We start from the raw sequence: 12,233 nt of genomic DNA on the forward strand, positions 1-12,233 counted from the left end.
ACGTGCGCCTTTCACTACAAGGCACGCTCGCCTCGCAACACGCTTCCGAGCCGTGTCCAAATTGCTCTGCGGACACAGCAGATGAGCAGAGCTAGAGGCATAGACAGAGAGTGATCGAGAGACAGAGACGTGCAGAAGAGGCCAGAGGTGGAACTTGTTGGTGGTGGTTCAGCTGAGTCTCGGTGGAACACCTCTCGGAACGCGCTGTGAACCACGACCGCAATTCCATTCATTACAGATCCTCTTCCTCTCATAATTTCACTCCTCTTCCTCTGCAGGGCTGAGCACCTCCTCCTCTCTGCCCAGACAAGTCCCCGGGAGGTAGCGTTCTTGCAAAGTGTTTGCGCTTTGGAGACTGCGGGCAGTTGTCGGAAGGAGAAGGTGCGGAGCAGGCAGCCCGGGTGGGGGCGATCGTGCGTGCAGCTGCAGGAGAGGAGCGGTGGCTCCGGCTCCCGGGAGAGCCCTGCGTGGCGGGTTGAGCCGCCATTGAGCGGGTCGCGCCCCTCCTCTCGCGTCCCTCCCACAAGCCTCCAAAGCTTCACTGCTCCCCCCGTCCTCCCGGCGGCAAGCGAGGAGCGCGCATGAGATCGCCGCGGGCAGGGCGCGCACTTGGCCAAAGTGGCAGCACGAAGGCAACTAGGAGGCCGAGATGCCGCGCAGGAAGCAGCAAGCACCCCGGCGGGTCTCGGGTAAGCCCGTCCGATTTTGCGTTTGTTCAGTGCTGGACCACCGGCCACCACACACTGTTCTGTTCCGGGAGCGGCGGTGGAGGGGTGAGGGGGGTTGGGGAGATGGTAAGTAGGAGTGAGGGGGGGAGTAGTTGGGGAAATCCGTTTGCGTGTTCCTCGTCTCGGTAACTTCTGATCCATGGAAGCACCTCGGTTCGGGTGTTCGAATGTCAAATATTCCTGCACGAATGGTACCGGTAAGGTGTCTGCCATGGAAGGAGGGGAGGGGACAGGGGGGTAGGTGGTAGAGTTTAGTGCAGGATATCTTTTTCGTAAAAGGTTCCCCATTTGTTGTTGGCCAGGTCTGACTATGATCTGCGGGACCAATTTGACGCATGATTGATCGGCCATCATCAGCACTCCCTTTGATATATCTCTTTCAAATGGACATCGATAAATGTCCCGCATAGAAAGACTTGCAGGCTGCAAATACCTCCAATCTGGACGGGCATCATATACTGTAGTTTGGAACAGTTGTCGCGAATGTTTTGGGCTATCCACTTTTGGTTCCTTTTATAAAATTGAATCGCCATGGCTTTTGAAGTGGTGCCAGGATATCTCGATGGGTTTACATAGCCATGGGGACCCATTTCATTCTCGACTCTCCCTTTCCAGGATATCCCAGCAGCAAGCACCTAATGCTCCAGCACGAACAGGCCCAACAGAACAACTTGTTTCAATTCTGCTTTAATTGTCTCCCGCCTGACAGGCACATTCATCAGAGGCTTAATGGTCAATCACAAGTTGGCAGCCTGAGTGCTTGCAGTCATCTTTTTTTTTTCCTGCACATTTGGCACATTTTAACAGCATGCCGCAGCCTTAATGGCCAGGGGAAGTTTGTTGATTGACTGAGTAGCTATTTAGACAGATGAAAAATTAACTCCCCCATTTTTCACACGCAAAACTCCCATTCGTCCTTGGCTGGGCCGACGCGGGCAACGCGTCCCTCGGGCACACCAGATGGGGTGAAGGGCACCCCGCGAAAGCTCACTCATTGGTCTGCCTGCCGTTCGGGTCAAAAATCCGAAGCACTGGGGGTAAGGAAATCGCTTTGAGCTTCAAAAGCTTTGGAATCCCAAATGCTCCAGGGGGATGTGAACACCCGTTGGACATCTCCATACATCCAGTTGTGGAGACTGTGTTTTTACGCACTCGCATTCGCTCTCACTCTCACTCTCGCTCTCACTCTCACACTCTCACTCTCTCTCACTCTTTCACAATGTTCTGACATGTACTTGTAGTTTGGGAATTCGACACATGAAGTGAGCTTTTGTTCCTGCTCAACATCTCAATACTTATTCTTTATTGCAACTTTATAGATGACTTTTTGTGAAATATACTTGCTGCAGTTCAAGCTCGATCTCATGCTACAAATTGTTCTCAAAGCTCGACAGACAACAACAATGCCACGCCGCATTTCTCGTCTGCACTCCGATTATTCTTCTCTCAGCTAATTGCTGTGTTCCTACAAGACCCGTTGCGTTTGGTCGATCACAGGGAATAAAAGGTAACGGGGCGGCAACGCCTGCCTTTCTTGGCCGTTACGGACCCATTACGGTTACCGAGTTGATAATGCATACTCGGTCCTCATTGCGCATTGGTAATGATTAGGAAATGTTGCCACGACATTTCTTCTCAAGATAAAGCATTCACATAAACATGTTCTTCATAAGTTTGTCTGACCTGTGCGTGAATGAAATGCAAAGAAAGATTTTTAAAAAGAAAAAAGGGCTACAGGCACTAAATAAAATTGCAGGTGGAGTTTACAAAAGTTTGCATGATTGCCAACTTGTACATCCGGCATCAGACAGACAAACGCATTGATATGAGAGAATGCAAACCGAGGCAATTCCCAGGTACAAGGCTGTCAAGACATCATCGATTATATAATGGGACATGATGTATCATTATTGTAAACTTTAAGGGGTTTAAGTCTATTTTTGTTTCTTTGATAAGGTTGCTTAGACCACCCTGATACAACAGGCAGCTGCAGTCAGGGTTTCATTATCCCAGTGTTAATTAGTAGGGAGACTGATGAATTTGTGATGGCTATAATGATAGGAGTTGATGTGACTTGGAACATGTCATGGGCAGAATATTTCATGCTGTTTGCTTCATGAAACAAGGTTTAAAATATGTCCGTCTATTCTACATTGTTCATCTGAATGTATTATAGCAACCGCTGCCAAGTTGTACTTTGTAACAAACAGAATATGGATATATATATATATATATATATATATATATATATATATATATATATATATATATGTATATATCCTCAGTACATTAGCAAAAGTATTGGGGCACTAAGGAAATATGCCACATTATTACTTCTCAAGCATTTATTAAATTTCTAATACGTTGTCACTATAACTTACATTTTGAACTAAATTTAAGTTGATATCACGAGTAATATTGCTTCCTTCCTTCTTCAGAACAAGTGCAGGCTTCGTGGTAGATTAATTCCCTTGAAATTCTTGACATTTGGGCAGTGTTCCAAGATGGCACAAGAGTGATTTTGACTTGGTTTAAATCGAACCTTTGCACTGTTCAATGCTGATTTCAAAAGTTGTTTTCCTCCAGCCATTTCCTAATAGACACAGCAATATGGCAAGGTATGGAGTGACATTGGTAGACCTATGGGCCTTTACCATATATTATATGTACTGTCTATTTAGAACTTCCTTGCCCATATCCGCTTGATGTCCCAGGTCATTTGACATCTGGTCGAGTAGAGGTCCTTTGATAGCCATCCTAAACTGACTTTATTTAATTTCATCAAAGAATAAATGATTGTTTCCACACTTCTAAACCTGATATACAATTCTTATGCAATTTCAGGTAAAGTAATCCAGTGAGTCCCCAAACTTGTTGTACAACACGTTTCATGTTTGATTGTTTGACACCAGTTGGTTTTGGTTTGAATCCTCAAAATAACACGTCGTCGTCGTCGTCGTCGTCATCATCATGTGCCATGCTCTATGCAGAGCGTTGTTACTGCCAAAGGAGTTACTAGGCTAGTTACTAGTTACAATCCTGATTTGGTCGCCACTCTGGCTTAGGAAGTCAGAACAGGAATTTGTCATTTGTTCATGGTGCCGACAATAGCTCACTGACTCATCATGAAGGACACCGTGGGATCTTTAACATCCACCAACTAATGCCGTCAGATGGGACACCCAGTTTAACATCCATCTGAGGGATGGCACACATGTTGATGAATGACCCTGCCTGTGAAACACCAGGATGACAGTTTATAGCTGGGTAGAGATTCAAACTCACGTTAGACTCAACCTTAGAGGCTGGTGTTCGTACCTCTAGTCCGTCCTGCCAGCCCCAAAATGTCTCACCAATTCACAACCAGTTTGAACTTGTGCATCATTTGAAACACTTACCTGTTTGAAAGATCATGCATCACCAAATTTTGCAGACAATCTCATTTGAGCGAGGTTAATGCTGTCTTTGATTTTAAGCCAGTTTGAGGTTCTCCTTAAACAATGAACTTAATGACACAACTCTTTTCTGCAGCACCTATGACTGACTATGTTGCCCATGTTTTTTGTTTTTTTTAACATCCGTGAATGCTTCACAAGAATGACTGTCAATTCCTGTATAACTTGCTCGAGATAGACAATATAATTGTACAAAATTTCAGCAATGACCTACTAATTTAGCATACATCACTCAATTAACTAGGGAGTTCATAGAACACGATGCCCCACGCAGTGTTCTACCATATACTTAAATTTAAATTAAATTAAATGATTTTAAAGGTCGTTTTAAAAAAAATTCCGTAACTTTTGCACTATTGAAGCTCAGTCTTATACACCATCTTTATACAACACCATATTTAACATGTCTGAGTACTGCTAAACTGGAGGTTCTTGGAAGTGACAAGAAGGTGATTTGCATTCTCGTGTTCAAGTATATAATTCAATTTAAATAAAATACAGATTGGAAAGGTTGTATTAAAAAATGAATTCTGGAAGTTTACCGCCGTGGACACTATGTCTATTACACCACCCTATCGAACATGTCACATTAGTTATTCGTATTATCTCACTCTTCTTTGCGGATGTGTGGTCAGGACAAATTCAGAGACAAAGTACTGTTAAACAGAAGGTTGGTTTTCCGATTTGTGTTCAATCACCTTCAATTAGAATTATGTTGTTCCTCGATCATCAACTGGCATTTGTAGATAGATGGACAGATGGACAGATATGAACCAATTGCTTAACCCTGCTTTTCACTTCGCGTGTGTGGTTAATGTCAACCTTTAACAGTCCATATATGAGGGCATGATGAAAAGTAATGCCTCCAATTTTTTTTCTCCAAAACAGGTAAATAAATTTGAATGAAACGAAGACAGATACAAACATCAATCTTTATTCTACCATGATACATATTTATTTCTCAGCATAATCACCACTGCAATCCACACATTTCTGCCAACATTCAAGTAGTTTTGTGATGCCATCACAATAGAACTATTCATCCTGCTGACATAACCAGTGCTTCACAGCAGCTTTGACATCATCGTCAGAAGAAGAATCTTCTCCATGAAGGTGTTCCTCAAGTTTGGGAAAGAGCTGAAAATCTGACAGAGCCACGTCAGGGCTGTATAATGGATGTTGTAAGGAAGTGACATTGAGGCAATCAATTTATTCAGTCATTCATGCTATCGTCATGCTGGAGGAGAACCATCCGCATGTCAGGACAAATCCTTCAAATCCATGCCTTTAGTTTCTTTGGAGTTTTAATGGAGTGCTCAGAGTTAATGGTTGTACCCTTTGACATGAATTCCAAATGGACTATCCCCTTTACGTCCCAGTGCCAAATAGCCGTAAACATGATTTCTGTCAGATGCTTGCATCTTGAATTTTTCTGCTGCTGGTGATACTTTGTCGCAGTACTCCATTGACTGTCTCTTACTCTCAGGATTGTTGGAGTGGACACACTCATCTCCAGTCACAATATTGAGCAGGAAATGGTCGCGTTTACATTCATTGCATAACAACAGCTCTGCAAACACTTTCTTCCACTTCTCCTTCATTGCATCAGTCAGCATTCGGGAAACCTGCTGTGCACACAAACTCCCTATATTTGAGAATGGTCACAATGGCCTGCACTCACTCGCGTGAAATGTCAAGCTGAGTAGGGAGATTTGCGCTGATTCTCTTTGAGAAGCTGATCGGCGTGCTGTTGGTGAGCCGTATCTGTTGCCATTATTTGTCTCCTGCAATGCTGTTTGTCTTGCAAGTCGGTTCGTGCAGCATCACTGTCTTTTGTATGCCTATCCTACCGACAGATAGTATTCATATCAATACAATCATCATCATGCAAAACATTAATTTGCTTATAAATTTTCGTGGGAGGCACATTCTCTGCTTTTAGAAACTGAATAACTGCACACTGCTTTAACCACACTGGCAACATCGTGCTGCTCTTTGCCCTCGTGACTAACGTAGAACTGAGACATCGAGCATCAGAATCACGAAACTTCACAACGAATGTCGGGAAGAACTAATGTGCGGACTGTGCTTTGTTTCATTCGAATATCTTAACCTGTTTTGGAGAAAAACAATAGAAGGCATGACTTTTCAACATGCCTTCATTCATGTATAACACAAACACATACACCATTTTTTTTCAGAATTTAAGGCTCATAGGGGAGCTAACACACACACACACACACACACACACACACACACACACACACACACACACACACACACACACACACACACACACACACATACACACACACACGGACATACATATGGATACCCAAAACATAACACAGGACTGTGAGATAAGAGAAACACACCCCTTGACGAGATAAACACAGCCACTGAGCTGGGTGGAAGTGCCGTCACTTCCTGGGGGCCCTTTGAGTACCAGTGATGCCACAACAATGGCACCGCCCTTCTCATTGCACTCAGCGGGGCATTTCCGATGGAGGAATGTCCTCCTCCCCATGGATGTCAACCTATGGGGATTGTCCGTGCTCTTATCCTTAAATGCTGAGCGTCAAGCGAAAAAGCAGCATGTTCCATTTTTAAAGGCTTTGGTATGACTTGGCCAGGATATGAACCCCAACCTCCCAGCATCGAAGCAGACACACTAAACATTTCACCACCAAGTCTAATGATTTAATCAAGTGAAAAGCGAAAAAATATGAAAGAAAAGCAGTTTTTATTTTTCAATGTAACTGTATGAAAATACATTACATGTACTTATTAGCAGTGTATGCTTACAGATTGAAGCAATAACAAACCGTGCCTCCCCATTGTCTCAAGTTGCTCACCTGCACTTGTGTATTTTTCATTTCTTTACTTTCATTATTTTTTGTTCATTTATTTATATTTTCATTGATGGGTTCTTTCCAACGGTTCTGTGTTTTTTTCCCGGTGTATCAGGTCAGGTCAGGTATGGGAACAAGCACCGGAGCAGCACATTACTGCGTCCACTTTCTGCCAGTACTGCTGATCACTTACCTTGGCAGTGATATTCATGATGAATATCACTGCCGAGCTATCTGATCAACCTGCTACTGATCAACCTGATTGAGGATCAACCTCAATCAATAATATGCTGATAAACCTGCTGCAACCACGAGGCACGTGGTCGGCCCATTTTTAATTCTCCACTCACAAGGCTCCCTCACTGAGAGCATCTGGTGAGCAAGATCAGCATCAGGAAAATGAGCCACATGTCCATACAACCATAGATGACACTCATGGACTAAGCAGGAAACAAATCTCATTTGAGTCTCTCTCAGCAACCGCTCGTTTGACACAAAGTCCGACCAGTAATAGCCAAGGATTATCTGAAGAGACCTAGTACCAAAGGAATTAAGTTTCTCTCTCAGATCCCTGGTCAGAGTTCAAGTCTCACATCTGGGGAGCATGAATGGAAGCACCAACGACCTGAAGAATCAGACTTTCGTCCTCCTGCACAGGTAGCGACAGCAGCACCACCCCATGATCCAGTGAATCCATGACTCCCCAGGCCTGACCCAGACATCTGTTGACCTCTGGCTCACAGCCAGTGGAGACATGAATATCACTGCCGAGGTAAGCGAATCTCTCCATGACCTCAACATCATCAACGCAAACAGGTACAGACAAGATAGCAGCATCCATGATGTCACTGAAAGCCTGGATCTTACTTTTGACCCATCAAACCCATAATTCCAGTGGCTTTGACTCCTCATTCAGCACCTCGAGGGCCCCCAAAAGGATATCCAGAGTTTCCACAAAGATGACTGCATTGTCCCTGAAATCAAGGTCAGAGATCTTGACATTCCCAAAAGATGTACCACAGCTTAATCTCTCCGACATCCTCCCCAGAATGCAGTCCAGGTAAGCGCTGAAAATTGTGGGGGCCAGTACACATCCCCGATGAACTCCAATAACACCTGGAAATGAGTCAGAGATGGTATCACCACATCCACAGCACTCTCAGTATCAGAGTATAGTTCAGACATCAAATTGATCAGTTTTAGTGGCACTCCAAGAAGCCAAGAATCCTCTAAAGGGCATCCAGATTCACTGAATCGAAAGCTTTGCAGAGATCAACATAGGCTGCAAGCAGCCCCTGCCACAAAACTCTCATTGGTGTTCAGTAAGGACCCAAAGAGCAATGATATAGTCAATCATTGACCTCTTTGGTGTAAAGCCTGACTGCTCTGGGCACTGGTGCTCAAGCAGATGGTGGCAATCCCTATCAAGAATTACTTACTTACTTGCTGCCCTACATGCCAGAGGCATAATGGGCAGTAACGAAGGTCCTCCGCTCCTGTCTGTTCTGGGCTTGCTTCTGGACACTACCCCAGGTCAGGTCCATAGTTTTCATTTCCTCCTCTACAGTTTGATGCCAAGTGGTTTTGGGTCTCCCTCTTTTCCTTTTCCCTTCTGGTGTCCAGTGCAGGGCTATTCTTGGGATGCTGTCTGGTTCTCTTCTCAGTATATGGCCAATCCAGTTCCAGCGCCTTTTCATGATGATGGTGTCCATGCTCTCTTGTTGGCATTGAGCAAGGAGATCTTGGTTGGATATGGTGTTTGGCCAAAATTATCTAAGGATTCTTCTCAGGTTCTTAGTATGGAAGACTGACAGCTGATTGATGTCACTTACTGTCATTCTCCAGCATTCCAAGCAATATAAGAGGGTGGAGAGGACACAGCTCTGGTAGAACTTCAGCTTGGTCTTGGTGCTGTATTGCTGGGATCTCCATACCTTGTTTAGCATTCTGAAAACATTCCTAGCCTTGTTTAGCTGGTTCTTGATGTCATTGTGTGCTCCGCCATCGTGTCTTAGTATGCTACCAAGAAAAGTGAACTCCTCAGTTATTGGAAGATTGTTTCCATTCACTTGGATTGGCAAAAGGTTTTGGATGTTTAGTGTCATTACTTCAGATTTTTTTCTGGTTTATCTTCAGGCCAATTTGTTGTGCAAAGTCACTGAGACGGGATTTTTTTTTCCTGCATGTGCTTGTGAGTGTGGGAGACCAGAGCCAAATAATCAGCAAAATCACGGTCTTCCAATGCTGAGAAGAGGGTCCATCCTATGCCTCTTGCTTGGTCTTTGGTTGTCCGACGCATCACCCAGTCAATAGCAATATTGAAGAGTAGCGCCGACATCACACACCCTTGTCGGACTCCTGTCTTCACCTGGAATGTGTGGTTACTGTTCCCTATTCTGCAAGAGAAGTTGGCGTAGAAGCTCTTAATCACTTTGACTATGTTCTGTGAGATCCCATATATTTGTAGAATGCCCCAGAGTCTGTCTCGGTGGATGCTGTCAAATGCTTTCTCGAAATCAACAAAGTTGATATATATCTGTCTCTGCCATTCTGTGCACTGTTCCATAATGTTATGAAGGGCAAATATCCGGTCAATGCATCCCCTCCCACTACGAAATCCTGCCTGGTCCTTCCTGAGCTGTTTGTCTCCTGCGTCTGAGATACGTTGTATAATAATCTTTGCCAGAATCTTGTTTGAAATTGATAGAAGAGTGATCCCTCACCAATTGTTACACTCTCGTAAGTTGTCTTTATTTGGTATCCTAATGATGACTCCTTCTGAGCAGTCATCAGGAATCTCCTTCCTTTCCCAAATAGCTGTGAAAATCTCCTTCCTATGAAGAATTATCTGAGCAAAAAACTTGCCCGCATTGAGAGTAGCAACACCCCTTGGTTGTTGTTGTAGTCCTGGCGATTACCATTCCCTTTATAGAGAGGGAAAACATGGCCCCTCTACCAGCCAGTTGGGATGATAGACCCTGCAATTATCGATCATCCTCCAGTGACCATCAACAAGCACATGGTCAATCTCCTTTGCCACATGACCAGCATTGGAATACCAAGTCCAGCGATGAGCCTGTGGGTGCTGAAACCATGAACCAGCCACCCTAAGTCCATAACTTCTTGCAAAATCAAGGAACTTAGTGCTAATTATTCTCAATGGAAGGCAATGGCAAACCACCCAGTGTAACATCTTCCCAAGAATCTGCTTTGGCAGCATCAATGCTCTGTGAAGAGTATGGTACATCAAAATCAAAAATTATATATATATATATATATATATATATATATATATATATATATATATATATATATATATATATATTGGAAAATAAAAAGGCTTGCATTTTTGGACTATTGTATCTCTTTTTCAACGTTCATGATATGATGACAAACAACTACATATTTTTGCATACATACTGACATCCACTACATATATGCATATACTGTATATGTATATATATATATATATATATATATATATATATATATATATATATATATATATACACATACTGTGTATATGAATAAATGAAAGTTAGGTTCACAATCAATCGTATTTAGAGTGTAGCTTTATACACCCTTTTCGATTCGATCATAATAATAATGTACATGGACAAAATAAGTGCAGAAGAACTTTTCAGTAGAATAGACAGTGATTGCCTGATAGTTCAGATGATGAGTTCCAACAGTAATAAGGTGGATGTCTTTCAATCAGAGTAGTTAATGAATGGAATGGTCTCATGAGTAAGGTCGTGGCAGCAGAAAAGGTAGAAAGGTTTCAAATGGAATTATATCGGTAGCTAGAAGCATTGGAGATCGAGGGATACAGAGATGTTGGCAGGACTTGTAGGTTGTTTTCTTGTGGATGAATGATGGTATCTCTCATACCTGACCTGATAATATCTGGTGTTGGTGTAACACAGGCATGATGATGGGAGGAATGACCTCCTCCCTTGCTAAAGTTCCATGTTATTTCTTGTTCGATCATTAAGTAGCATTGAGTATAAAACAGAACATTGTCTGATGCAACACATAAGCTTCTGTTATTATGGAACAAGGTTACCTGCATGGATATCCTTTTGTTAAAATATTGCACCCTGTGCTTGCAGTGATCATGCACAAACAATGCCATTGATGGTTCGACATTGGCCATTGTGAAATTATAATAAAGAATACATTTAACACCTACATGAAGGTATGTCTGTTCCTTGCAAAAGTTTTTTTTTCACTTTGCACTCAAATTGAAAAGGGGTTTGGAGGTTGGAAGGATGCTCTTTCGATGATCTCACATGACTACTGTGTTGAATATACGATAGGATGTGATGGTTTGGAGGTAATAGGGTTGATGCATGCTATTTTACAGTCATTAATGAAGAAATACTGGCCACTTGAGCCTCACCACTTTAATCCTGCTGTCAAAACCAAAAAGAAACGACATTTCGCCCTTGTCATTTTCTTCTGAACCCCCCCCCCCCACCTTCTTCATCCTCTTCCCATTCTCACCCCTGCACACACACCTATGTTGCATTTAGATTCTCCTCCCTGCTTTTTCTCCTCCTGGTCATTCACTGCTGTCTGATCTCCTTTCCCATCACACAGAGAGAAGCCCTCAATTATTTTGTATATTTATTTATAAATCAGATGCTGACACTGTCTTGAAAAGCTGGTTTTGGGGACATTCACCATAAACGTTTCCCAGGTCAGTTATTTTGGGGTTAGCTGAATTGCGTCCACACAGTTAGTTGTGAACTTGAGGTCAGTGTGTGCTATCTTTCTTGGAGTTGGATTCAGACCAATGACATTAATAAAACCTCTCTATAAATTATGAATTATGCACCCCCCCCCCCACCCTGCCTTACTTCACATATTTTTGTCAGGAAAGTTTTAAATTTGCCATCCAGCATTGATAATCCATTTTCCTTCTCGAAGGATTTAATATAATGTAACAGGAGTTATTCGCTTGCTTGCATTACCATAAAATGGCAGTATGATAGACAGTAGAGAGATCTGTTGGTGTGGACATGGCAAGGAACCAGGAAATGGTCGTCAACTCCTTGCGAACAGAACCGACCAACTACATAGCATGTGTAACACATGAATAATTCAGCAGCAATGTCAAACAGCAACCCAGCACATTCGGCACGAGAGTTTGTGCTGGACATTGGATGTCACTGCGACACTCGTATAGTGGGAAG

General features: G+C 43.1%; 1 protein-coding gene across 2 annotated transcripts in view; it reads left to right on the plus strand.

Annotated features, from left to right (window-relative positions):
- Positions 1–478: 478 nt before the first annotated feature.
- LOC147017507 (teashirt homolog 3-like) overlaps positions 479–12,233 on the plus strand; it is a 279,873-nt gene continuing 268,118 nt past the window's right edge. For both annotated transcript variants that reach the window (XR_015049534.1, XM_085847213.1), the window contains exon 1: positions 479–689. Coding sequence is in view for 1 of the 2 variants with exons in the window: in XM_085847213.1 (XP_085703339.1) it covers positions 650–689 (40 nt within the window). In the remaining variant the exon portion in view is untranslated. The remainder of the gene's footprint in view (positions 690–12,233) is intronic.

This window comes from Eptatretus burgeri, chromosome 11 (genome assembly GCF_056783735.1).
Source record: "Eptatretus burgeri isolate ZD-2024b chromosome 11, Ebu_testis_v1, whole genome shotgun sequence".
In the NCBI taxonomy this organism is placed as follows: Eukaryota; Metazoa; Chordata; class Myxini; order Myxiniformes; family Myxinidae; genus Eptatretus; species Eptatretus burgeri.